Here is a 13877-nt window from a genome sequence, read left to right on the forward strand (position 1 = left end):
TTCCCATTACCCGTTCACCCAAAACTTCTATGCCAATCACATCCGTCACCCCCCTGTTAAGCATAAAAGACCCACAAGATTTGAAAGTAATGTATGAATAAGTACAAAACCATAGAGCATTCACCAAGCTAGTCGACTGGTGCAAGTTCCACAAACAATGACAATTACATTTGATAAGAATGATTTATGACATATTTTTAACAGACATGTCAAGATGTACAGTGAACTTTGTATAAAGACTAAGACAGGCAGGACAACAATACCATTGTTAAAGAATTACGGCAAACAAATTGTAATTCTATCCATATCATGTCAACCAACCCTTAGTTCACCTTGTCGAATTCGTGACTCCCAAAAGAGTCTTACAGTCGAGTAGATTAGATCAACTTCAGCCATTGCTCCATTCGCATACTCACCACCAGCCAGCCTCTTTGTGACAGGTGGGATGAGAGAAATTCCAAGGTCATCAATCAACACAATATGTCGTTCAGTGAAAGAATTGGTCCACGAAAAACTGTTCATAGCAGGTGCAACAAAGAGTTGTTTGCTGAAGTCCCAGGCTCGCACAATGCTTGTCAGCAGATTGTCACAGAGGCCACAAGCAATCTATAATAAGGCATTAAATGAAAATAAATGACTAACAAATGCAATTATTCTACATGTGGATTTGACATCATGCTCAAGGAACGACAAATAGATAATGACACTCTCAAAAGGGAGAATCTTAACGAAGGAAACTCAAACAAGATTAGTTCTTAATGGACATGTTTTCTTCCCCCTATAGAAAGAAATAAAGACAATATTTCACGAAAGCTTTGTAAAAAGTATCTGCATGAAGAACTACAAATTGATATACAATTCATCAAATAGATCTCCATGCACCTGTATTGTAATGTGACTTCACCAACTGCTCTGGAAAGACAAAAGATACTGCACCACTCAATTCTAAGTCCAGAAGCCACAGGTTGTCTTACCAAGTATAAAAAGAATCCTAAAATAAAACTAGTGAGAACCATACCATCTTAGTGACATGCGCTCCAAAGTCCAAAGAGAAGCATCCCAGTGGGGAACCAATAAAGGAAAAGTTTGGATACAAGAAAGTGTATTAAACAGAAATAGGAGGCTTTTCTATAGTTTGTTTCTTTAGTATTTGCCGTAATAGATTTTTCTTTAATGATTATTTCTTCCCATTCTGATTGTTTTTCTAAGTAGGTTCAAATTTTTCCTGTTTTTATCAGGTTTGTTGCTCATATAATGGGTATCTCTAATTTAGTTTCAAGATGGGGTTCTATAGTTAATACTATTTGAGAATCTAGAATTATTATTGAGATCCGATATTTCAGGTTCTGTTTCTTATTTAATTTTCTTCAGTTTTCCTTCAAGCTCTCTGTCTCACATCACATCCCAATAAGTATATACGTTAAACTAGGTACAAGATATAAGGAAAATATATAGGGAGCTTTCCTGATATATTACCTTGCCAAGTGTATTTGCTGACAAAGGAGCAATAACCATAATATCAGCCCATTTGCGGAGTTCAATATGAAGTACAGGATCACTTATTTTTCTCCAGCTGGACCATTCATCCTCATCAGTATAAAGAATTACTTCTTTTGGTAGAGATGCTCTATCAATAAACTGCAAGGAGGCTTTTGTGGCAACTGCCCTTACTTCTGCCCATCCAAAGAAACAACGACAAAGATTTCCAAACTTCATTGCAGCCACACTTCCACAAGCACCAAGTAAAATCCGAGGTTTCCTGGGAGCGGTGTTGACTTGTATTAGTTCTCTCTCTGCACTCATCGACTCTGAATAAGCCATAACCTATTCAAGATTACAGCAATGCCATCAGTGTCATTGAAACTTGGACACAAAGGTATGAAAAATTGTTCCGCAAGCAGAAAAAAATATGTAAAGATCATCTAATGCACGTTAACAATTCTTGAAACAGCAGTTAAGAGTGATTACACTCTTTTAAGTAGTGACAGACATAAAAAGGCCATTTATGTCAACAAGGAAAAATACTTACAATAATAAAAGCCTAAATGAAAATTATCTGCACAACTTGTGCACTCTTTACTACAGGATTTTCTTTCCTCCACATCTTTGAAATATGTGTGATGCGCATAAGCCTCCGTCAGGTCTCAGGAGTTATCTTAGTGGTCCACTATCAATACGTTCAGATATTATTGACATCACCATGTTCATTAAACCTCGCTCCTTTTCTTGAACTAGTTTACATATTTGACTGCTTTGGGTATACTTTAAGCAATTCAGCATTAAACTGGTTTGATATCTCAAAAAAATATCAAAATGACGTCACAAACCACAGTTCTGTGTCGATACAAGATCCACCTATTTATTGTCTCAGAAGTTATATACCAATCCAAACTAGAAACTCTATTCTAATGGCTTATTTTGTTGAACAAGATGTACAGTTGTACTCATAATTCAGTTCATTTGAGATGAAATTAACTTCTTTAACACACCAAGCTAACTGCTGAGGAGTTGTTACTTTCCGTTTTATGGGAAAACATTTATCCATGTCATCTAGACATCTCATAAGATATTTAAGGTCTCAACTAAGCTTCTTAAAAAATGAAAAGGAATAAATAATACTCATAAAGCATGCTGAGCATCTTCAAGATCAACTGAGACAAAAAAATGCATGTAAGATGTGATAAATCCATGTAAAAAACATACTTTAAGCACCCAAAAAAAAATGCACGCTGAACATCATTAAATAAACATATTATTTAAAGTGCGCTGAATATTTAATCCAGTTACTGCACAAAAATACATAAGATGACTGTGATAATTCCATGAAAGAAACATACTCTAAACACACAAAAAAAACTTGGATATTTCCGACTCATCATATAATCCATGATGAAGAAAATGCATATATCATTTTTCAAGTCCTAGCATAACCGTAAGAAAAGGAAGAGAATATAGGGGCTTGCAGTATCATTCATTACAAAATAACCATTTTAAAATGACAAATTTAGGAGAGAAACACAATCACCAACAAGTATTAGCCCAGAGGATCAATATTATCTCTAATAATATCCTATCAAAAATTCCTAATTCTCATTAGAATAAGCAGAACCATGCACAAATGTCAGCCATATAGCCCAATTACTACAAGACCAAGTTTCAGGAATACAATAGCAGCGCTAATCACAATTTTTTACATCAAAACCTGCTACAAAATCTTGTTAAGGTGAGAATAAGTTGGTTTTGTCAAAAGATTATATATGTGTGTATATATGTATGTATGAATACATATTATACGATATTGCTAAGATTTGCCATATCTAGACAAAAGAAGCCCCGAATCAAGAATCATGCTTCAACATTTCCTCTGCTAGTCCAGAAAATTCGGAGAGAAAGAACAAAAATAATAAGAAGACTCCATCTCAAGCCATACATTAGGTATGCATCGACGTGTACATGGAGGTACATATGTGTTTTTGTACGATTCAAGTCTGAAAAAGGATGCCTTCCTTGAACTTTTCAGCCCTGGAAAACTCAGTGGACCGAGGACATAAAACCTCAATTTTCTGCTTCCATTTCCCATAACTATTCGCTTGTTCTCCACAACCAAACGGCCCGAAAAAGTCAATTTTCGTATACACAACAACAATGCACTTCATATTTCTACGTCATGACATCTTGTAGCCTTACGTTTTAATAACCATAACAAAAAAACCTAGAAGTTGCAGTAAAGAGAGAAAGTTATCGGACACTTACTTCTTTCGTGATGGAGCGCGTGCAAATGATTTGAATCGTCTTAGGGCTCTGCTTTTGGGAGAAGATAGTGGTTAGATGCAGGAAGGGAGGATGGAACCCAAGAAATGGTTCATCTTCCTCGTTCCTCTCTCTCGAAAACTTGTGAAGAGCAGCGCTGCATCCAGATTTGATGGTCTGTTCAGTTCCCCCCAAAGTCCCGCCGTCTTCTTCACGATAAAATGTAACGTTTCCGTCTTTTTTTATCCCTGGTATTGGTAACTTCTTGGAGCGGGAATAATGGGCTTAAATTTATTTTTGGGTCATGATATTTTTGTTTTTTTAATTCTCTTGTAATTAAAGCCTAACATTTAGAACTTCGCTTAAATTCGCATTTACCTTCAAACTACACTGTATATTTCTAACTGTAAAAATTTAGATAATGTAATATGATCGAGTTACCAAATAACTCATTTAATTTAAAAGATTAGGTTTATTTTATACTATTTCGTATGTAATAATTTTAAATAAATGAGGAGATTACATGAAATTAATGGGTAAGTAATAAATAAAAAAAATAAATAAGCATCAGCCTCCTTTCTCATTTTTTCTTTATTTTTTAATTTTACTTTATTACACAATTTTGAGAATTCTAATTTGATCCTTTCTGAAAATGACAGCAGGTTCAACTCTCAAGTAAAATATAAAAATATTATAATTAGGATGATTGACATCTTCGACCATTGGCTTCATGTAACATAATGATATTTATAGAACGAAAAAAACATGCAAATGAACATTTGGAGATTAATTATAGAGTTTTCATATTTTGTTTTATTTACTTTAGCTTTATGTCAAAGTAAAATTTTGACATTATGACACACGTTTTTGTTTGTTCAATCATCAACAATCTTAACTAACATAATTTTCAACAAGTTCATGTGTTCAATATTGTTGGTTTTCTTTGTCCACATTGTCATTAATATTATCACCATTCTTCTCTGTGCATTTGACTATTTGACGATCTATTATTAGTTAGATATTTTCTTTAGTTTAATATTATGTTGGCTTCTACTTCATGTGTTGTCGGTTTTTTGCTTATATTTGTATGATTGTGTTAGTGTTTTATCTATTCATTGATTCTAGATCTTTATTTCTTATGTTGCTCTTATAATAATGATTGTCTTAGTCATTTATGATTTGTCTTTAATTATTGAAATTTCTTATAGGCATCTTTTCATATGAACCACTAAATTTAACTTTCAAAAATTTTACTTGGGTAATCTAAAATTAACTATAATTGTTAGAGGTGTATCCAGTATATGTTTATTAGGTGATAGATGCATGCATACTAAATAGGTGTGTCCCTATCACTAGTAAATTCTAAATTGATATTCTTTTATTATATCATTTGTTCTCCTCAAACTCTTTTTATCACGAAATTTGACTTTACATATATGTTCAATTTGTTTAGAGAAACCTACAAATATGTTAGCTTATAATATATTACTCTAATGAGATTGGGTATACCTAATTTCAAGCTCAAATAAGCTTGGGACATCTAACAAAAGGCATGTGACATACCAAGCCATGTGACAAGCACGGGTAGCTAGTTAATAAGAGTCTTTTTATTGTATGGGATTGCATGCTAGCAATTGCCAAATATCGTGGTGTCACTCACATTTATTATAAGTTGTTTATGGTATTTAGAACTATTTTTTTACATGAATTCCCCAGTTAATAATATGTATAATATGATATTTAATATACCAAAATAACTCTGTAAGATAATGTCATATTCGTTAATGATTGAAATTTAAAATATTTTTAAATAAATATTTTCAAAAAGTATACAGTCAACGTTAGAAATTTGTTCTCATTAGCATAATGAATGATAAATTTATCTATAATTTTAAACGATAAATTAATTATTTGTTATACCTTGATATCTTTTAAGTAGAGACATTCTTAAGATATTGATAGTTTACTGAAATTTTTTTATTTATATTATATTTTTTTAGTTAATTTAAACTATAGTTTTATAAATTTTAAGAGTTAAAGTATGTAAATCTTTTTTAAAACAATCCATTAACAAATTTTTAGGTAATTTTGAACTCTCTTCAAAGAAATATTTTTTATTATTAACAAGAGATAATATACGATTGTAAGAGGTAAACTATTTTATGAACTATCTTATTTTTATATTTAATTTTATTCACTATTTATTATTATATTTTGTCACTTTATTTTATAATAGTTTGTTTTCTTATTTTACTATTTTTCTACTTATTTTAGAAAATAGCCCATGAATAATCAATTCTCTCAGGAATTAGTATCTCTCTTGTTTACTTAAAGCATAGGTGCTCAGCATTAATATTGTGTATCAGTGTTTCAGATAAAAAATTTATTTATATACTAATTATAGATATAATTAAAAAAATAGAGCAACTGATGTAAATATGTTAATATATAGTTGTACACTCTTTTAGGAGTGTTTGTTTACTTGTATTTTCACCATGTCTCTCTCTAATATCCCTTTCTTACATCAACTCCTTTTTTCAATTCTCTTTTATTATTTTTTCTTAGAAAATACAGTCAAGTGAGAAATCTCATAAGATTTATATTTGAAAAATGTGTTAAGAGGTTTTTTTTAACATTTGAGGTCAGTTCTCTAACCTTTTGATGTGCTATAGACAATTTTACCACACATCTCAATTCATTATTCTATATTTACTTTATAAATTATTTATTTTGTTAAACTATTCGTTGAAATTATTCTTAAAGGTAGTGTCTTTTATTATAATAAAGGGAGGAAGGGGAAAAAATGGCAAAAATGTTCGATTACGAGGGAGGGGGGAGAGAGTGAATAAACGTTATATTATAGTATGGTTAAATAAGATAAAATTATAAATGTTATATTAGAGAGAGAAAAAACATTATATTATAGTATAGTTAAATAAAATAAAAATTAAGATGTACAAAATTCATTATAAATCAAACAAATCTAAATAACTGAGTTGATTAATTAAAACATCTCGAAATAATTTGTTCAATTTACAAGGTTTTGAGTAAAAAATATTTTAGTTTCTTGTTTTAATTTTCAATTATAAAATTTATAACTGAATCGACAAAAAAATAATTATTTTATGATATTATCATATCTCAAATTTGTCTATCATATATAAAATTAATAAATGTACTTGGTTAAACTAGAGTATTTTATTTAATCCACTCATTGTTATTATTCTTATTAATATTGTTATAATCATGTTAAAAACAAACGAACAAAAAGGGAATGCATAATGAAAAAGAAAAAAGGAAAGAAAAATAAAATAAAATTAAAAGGAAACAAGAGTTAGAAATCAAAAGAAACAATGTAAATTGAAAAAAAAAGACATGAAAAAAGAAAAATGAAGAGAAATGTTAAAGGAGAAGACCAGCTGTAATGGTCCGGAACTTAAAAGAATGTAAAATCATAAAATTGAATGCGAAAGCAGAATAATAGAGTTAGAGTTTACATTCCTTACACAATAGTTTAAAATACCCAATAAGGGTACAAGAATATCCCTTCTAAAAGAACAAATTAAAATCATAGAAATAAACGAAAAATAAACAACTGAGCATCTTATGACGACCTTCACTAGCTTTTGAAGGAGTTCAAGTGGTAAGCTATTCACCACCCCTTTGTTAATCGAAATCTGGATCTTGGTCCTCTTAATCTGAAATAGTTAATGAAATGGTTAACTACACTACCCCAGTAAGAATATCATATTACTCACCGATATAGAAACTAAATATTGGTAAAAATCATAAAAACAACAAATAAAGCTCTTTATTTAAGTAAATTCATTTATCATAAGTAAAACCATTTATTACATACTTACCGTTGCGAGATTTTCAAAAGTGACTTATAGATATAATAGTTCAACAATATTATAATCTCATGTTCAAGTAAACAAGACTAACAACTTTTTATTTTTATTTGCCTATTGGCATCCATTGGGGTTCATAGGGATGTCCTACTCCGCGTAAACCAACATCCAACCTTGTCAATTAACTAGTCGTCCCATGCTCCATTCGGTATGAGTACCAAAAATACCATCCCTCAATACTCCGTCTAGTATGAGGGTGAAACAGGCCATCCTCATACTCCGCCTAGTATGAGTACCAAAAATACCAATTCTCGATACCACGTCCGGTATGAGGTAACGTTTACGGTAGGATTCCTTATGTACCCGGTCCGTCCATAATCTCTTAGGATATCCAGTAAGAGTATCATTCATTTATTCACTTAATCAATCAATTTTCTGCTTACACTTAATTTTCAGTTTGACAATTTAACAGTAAATCAACATAAGACAAAAAATACATGCATCAAGGAAACACAACTGAATTATTTTACTAATTTTAATATATTATAATGCATTTAAAGTTGTAAAATCAAACAATCGATTAAACAAGACAATAATAATAAATAATCAGTTCTGACTACATTAGTAATATGTAATTAACTCTCAAAACTTTCTAAATTATGCAAAATACCGTACTATTGATAATTAGACTTCAATTCCATAACAGAAAAATAAGGTGATAGATTTTTACCCGAATCAGTGTTCGTAACACTAAACTTTCAGCTGCACCTACTAGCGGTCCCTGGGTTTCCTGAATTTTTCTACAGAGATTAAAACATGTTTTATGTACTTAAAAACACTCTAAAAATTCTGAAATCGATGTTAAAAATATTTTCGACCAATTTTGAAATTCTGGCATGGTGTTGTCGCCATGCTTCGGCGGCTGTTTGTCTCGGCTTAGCTATTTTCGTCCAGGTTTGGCTAGTCTTGGCCGATTTTATACTCATCCATGCGAGAAAACACGTTAAGAGTCCTCAGTTGTTCGAAAAAAATTAAAAAAGAAAAACTTACTGGTGGTTCGATACGGCGGCTTCGCTGACTCACCTTCACGGCTGGGCGTTTTTCTTTAGTCAACCTCTAGAAAATAGAATAGTGAACACAATGATGAAAAAATTGCACGAAATGGGAAACGAGAAAGGGCTCATCGGAGGCGATTTTTTATTTTTCCCGTGGTAGTGCTGTCGGGCTTTACTCGCTGTTTTCAGCTCATCTATCGTTCCTTTTGTTCTGATTTGGCCGTTAAGGTGTTCAAAATCAAATTTTTAACGAATAAAAGAATTTTTACCTTTTTTGGCATTCATAGGTGGCTCCAAAACGGCAGCAGGTGGCGGTCGACTTCTTTCTCCAGTGACTGGTTCTTCTTCTCCGGCAGGGGCTGATGACTAGGGTTTGAGTTCAGTGTGAAGTAAGATATTTATACCCATCTCCCTTAAATCTGGGTCATTCATCGCATTTGATCTTGACTGTCTGATGGCATTCAAAGATAAAATGAATCTGGATTATTAATCGCGATTTGATCTGAACTGTACAATTGCGTTTAAAGAATGAACGAATCTGGACGGTTCATCGCGTTTAATTGCAACTGTCTGATCGTGCTTGAGGAGGGAACGGATCCGAACTGTCCAAGCATGCAGGAACGCATCCGAGCCATCCGATCACTAGCATGCGGATTGCTAACGTGGCCTCCTGCGTAGCACCGAGTCAGTGTGCCTTACCACGCGATGCGGTCCAGTTCGTCGAGGCTACTGACTGGGTGGTCATACGTAGCACAATTTTTTATAATTATATTTTGACCTCTAGTTTTCGATTTTTCTTTCAAAAATACCTCTCGAACCCAAATTTTTATCTATTTTTTTCAAAATTATTTTTAATTTCATTATCAATCTATTTTTTTCTTAATTTTATATTAAATAAAAATTTATGAATTTAAAAATTATATTTTTATATATTTATTGCTATTATATTTTTTATTATCCTAAAATTGATCCCGGGCCAAATTTTCTACCCGGGTATTACAACTCTCCCCTCTTGAAAGAAATTTGATCCCTCAAATTTGTTTCTCTCTAACTCAATTAAACAGTTGGCATACTGAGCTCTAAAGTCTTATTCTAGCTCCCATGTGGCCTCTCTTTGTGTGTGATTATACCATAGGACCTCAACAAAGAGAATTTTCTGGTTGCGAAGTACTCTGCTCTTTCGGTTCAAAATACCCACCGACACCTTCTCATAGGACAGATCCTCCTGAAGTGAAAGGGGCTCGTGGGCCAAGATGTGAGAGAGGTTCAAGTTGTACTTGCGTAGCATGGGCACATGAAACATATTATGGACCCTGTATAGTTCTGGAGGTAGTGCAGTCTGTAGGCAGCAGTGTCAATTCTGTTTAAGATTTCAAATAGCCCAATAAAATAGGGATTTAGTTTTTCCCTCTTGCAAAACCTACTGATTCCCTTGAAATGAGTGACCTTAAGGAATACTCGATCACCTTTTTTAAATTTCAAATCTTTCCTCCAAGTGTCAGCATAACTCTTCTGCCTACTATGAATCATCTAGATGTTCTTCCTGATCTTAACTATTTTAGCTGTAGTCTCCTCCATAAGATCTGGGTCGAATAATTTTCTATCATCCACCTCTTTCTAACAGATCGGTGATCTGCATGGGCGGTCATATAACGCATTCTACGGAGCCATGCTGATATTTATTTGGTAGCTGTTATTGTAGGCGAACTCTATTAAGGGCAAATGATCATTCCAATAGCCCCCGAAGTCAAGAACATAAGCTCAGAACATATCCTCTAGTGTGCAGATCATTCTTTCTTATTGTCCATCGGTCCGAGGGTGAAATGCGGTACTAAAGGACAGTTTTGTTCCCATGACTTGCTGAAAACTCGACCAAAACTGAAAAGTGGACCTAGGATCATTGTCGAATACTACTGTCACTTGCACTCCATGTAACCTAACTATCTCTCAAATATACATTCTTGTTAACTTGTCTAAGGGATCGGTTATCTTGATGGCCAATAAGTGGAAAGACTTTGTGAGTCGGTCAACAATTACCCAAATGACATCATGTCCCGATCGTGCCCTAGGCAATCCTATCACGAAATCTATTGTGATGTGTTCCCACTTCTACTCTAGAATTGGTAATGACTTAAATAGCCCGCTTGGGCGTTAATGCTCTGTCTTGACTTGTTGACATACCAAACACTTGAAAATAAAGTCAGCCACCTCTTTTTTCATCATGTTCCTCCAAAATCGAGGTCACATACTTTGATACATCTTAGTGCTTCTAGGATGCATGACAAACTTTGAGTTATGAGCCTCTCTTATGATGTCCTTTTTCAGCTCACTATCACATGTGACATACACTCTATCCTGAAATCTAAGCAACCTATCGCTAGAGACTCGAAATTCTAAATTTACTCCGTGTTCTGCATCCTTCTTGAGGGCTGTTAGGGTGAAATTGGCGGATTAAGCTTCCTTTATTCTCTGGATCAACTCAGGTTGAACAGTGAGGTGATCCAAATATTTAACTCTCTTTAGGTCTTGAAGTTGTACCTATTGTGCGGCCCATATTACCCTGCATTCTGAAACCATCAGATGAGCTAATATACCTATACTTTTTCTACTGAGTGCGTCAGCTACCACGTTGCCCTTACCCGAGTGATACAAGATATTGCAATAATAGTTTTGAGGAATTCTATCAATCTTCTCTACTGCATGTTGAGATTCTTTTAAGTGAATATGTGTTTCAAGCTCTTATGGTTGATATAGATCTAAAAAGTCTCCCCATACAAGTAATGGCGCCAAGTCTTTAAGGCGTGGGTAATCACAGCAAGTTCCAAGTCATGTTCGAGTAGTTTTTCTCATGACTTTTCAATTTCCTGGACCCATAGGCTAAGACATTCCCATACTACATTAGAACACAACTCAACCCTAGATATGAGGCATCACAATAAACTGTTTATCCACTTGTCCCGTTCGGCAAGACCAACATAAGTGCAGTAGTAAACTGCTTCTTTAGTATTGAAAAACTCCTTTCACAGTCCTCATTCCACTCAAACTTTACGTTCTTCTTTATGAGTTGAGTCAAAGGAGCAGCCAGGGTAGAAAATCCTTCCAAAAACTGACGGTAATAACCTATAATCCCAAGAAAACTACGAATATCCTTGACCGAGGTCAATTTTTCCTAGTCAAACACTACTTCAATTTTTTCAGAGTTCATTAACACTCCATCCCTTGATATGATGTGCCATAGGAAGGTAGTTTACTCGAGCTAAAACCCATACTTACTCAACTTTACATACAACTTTTTTTCTCTGAGAACCTGCAAAACCTGAGTTAGATGGTGAACGTGTTCCTCTCTACTTTTTGAATAGAACAAGATATCATCGATAAATATAATGACAAATTAATTCAGGAATTCTTTGAAAACTCTATTCATTAAATCCATGAAGATGGCTGGTGCGTTGGTTAGTCTAAATGGCATGACCAAGAACTCATAGTGTTTGTACCTAGTTCGAAAAGCTTTTTTGGGAATGTCTTCTGCCTTGATCTTTACCTGATGGTAACCTGAACGTAGGTATATTTTAGAGAAAACTTGAACACCCTACAACTGATCAAAAATGTCATCGATTATGGGGATGAGGTACTTATTCTTGATCGTGACCATGTTAAGTCCTCTGTAGTTAATACATAACTTTAAGGTCCCATCCCTTTTCCTTATAAAATGTAAGTCCAGCATCCCAATGGGGTACACTATGTCGGATGAATCCATTATCTTGCAATTCATTGATCTGTTTTCTCAGCTACTCCACCTCAACACGACTCATGTAGTAACGGACAACCGAAATAGGCTGGGTGACTGAAGATCTATTTTGAATTCAATTTCTCTGTCCACTGGCAGTCTGGATAGTTCATCCGGGAACACGTCCGAGAAATCTCAGACTCCTAGAATCTCTCAAATACAAATTTCTTTCTTAAGTTTACCTAATTAGAAAAACCAGTCGAGTTAAAGCACTTAGTAATCGAAAAGTTGCCATAAGGGAATAACATTTAAATAATTTTATTAATTTATAAATGGCTTTTCATTGAAAGGGTTAAATACAAATTTTTTGTGAAAACATTCTACGGTGGCGTGATACATTGCTACCTACGTTATTCCTAGGATTACTTCGATCCCCCATGTCAATCTCTATAAGGTCCATACTCAATTTTCTATCTGTTATATCTATAATACAGGGTCTGTATATAACATCCCCCCAGTAGTGTCATACTCCCAAGAGTAGACACAAACAACACAGAATCAAGACTTTCAAGTAGTACATTCAAAATTTGTGTAAAAGCATGTGAAACAAATAAATATGAGGCACCAGTATAAATTAAAATATGTGCAAGATGATTACAGATAGTGTACGTACCTTGTAACATGTCTGGGTTGGTTTTTGCATCTTGCTGAGTGAGGTTGTAAGCTCTATCCTGCATAGGAGGTCTGTCCTGATTCTAATTCCTCATACATTCTCTCGCGTAATGCTGGACACTCCCACATATACGGCAAGTATTGTTGAGGTGATAATAAGGTCGGTCCCTATGATCCTTATTGCAGTGTTGACAAATCTTATCATGTCCTGTTGTCGGAATCTGAGGAGGAACTTGAGTCACTAGTCTAAGTCTCTTGTTCTGCTGAATAGGTGCAGTGGGTGCTGGTCTGCGGTGTGAAATCGAGGGCTTGAGGTTCCCTACTGTTGGAGGAAAAATGCGAAGGTTTCTCTTCACTAACTGTGTATTAGCCAGAACGACTGAGTAAGTACTGAGCTCGAACACATACAACTGTTGTCTAATCTTAGGACGGAGGCCCCACTCGAACTTTCTTGCCTTTTTACCTACATCTATCATGCTCTCAGGGGAATACCGGCATAATTTTAGAAACTTTCGGGCATATTCTGATACAGTCATATCACCCTGAACCAAGTGTGCAAACTCCATTTTCTTCAGATGTCGGAGATACTCTAGGAGGTATTATGCATTGAATGTCATCAAGAATTGTTCCCAAATAACTGGAACGGGCAGGGTGGGCTGCTTGAGTTACCATCTAACACCCAAGGGGTCGTTATATACCACCAGCGGCGTGTCTTTCCCACCAGCGGCGTGCCTTTTCCACTAGCATGTAGGTAGTAAGTATGACTCTCTGTTCGAAAATCACCCCAAGAGTCGTAAAAGCTTTCTCTATCTCAGCTAACCA

The 13877-nt window shown here is 34.3% G+C and overlaps 1 protein-coding gene across 1 annotated transcript; it reads right to left on the bottom strand.

Moving 5' to 3' along the window:
• Positions 1-56: 56 nt before the first annotated feature.
• LOC110823003 (phosphopantothenoylcysteine decarboxylase HAL3a-like) lies at positions 57-3998 on the bottom strand. The gene is made up of 3 exons (XM_022053259.2): positions 3754-3998; positions 1477-1824; positions 57-606 (listed from the first exon to the last, which is right to left on the bottom strand). The coding sequence occupies exons 2-3, from the start codon at positions 1819-1821 to the stop codon at positions 313-315; spliced, it is 639 nt and encodes a 212-aa protein (XP_021908951.2). The 5' UTR covers positions 1822-1824; positions 3754-3998; the 3' UTR covers positions 57-312.
• Between the last annotated feature and the right edge of the window lie 9879 nt (positions 3999-13877).

This window comes from Carica papaya, chromosome 9, assembly GCF_054855325.1.
Source record: "Carica papaya isolate Zhongbai chromosome 9, ASM5485532v1, whole genome shotgun sequence".
Taxonomy (NCBI): domain Eukaryota; kingdom Viridiplantae; phylum Streptophyta; class Magnoliopsida; order Brassicales; family Caricaceae; genus Carica; species Carica papaya.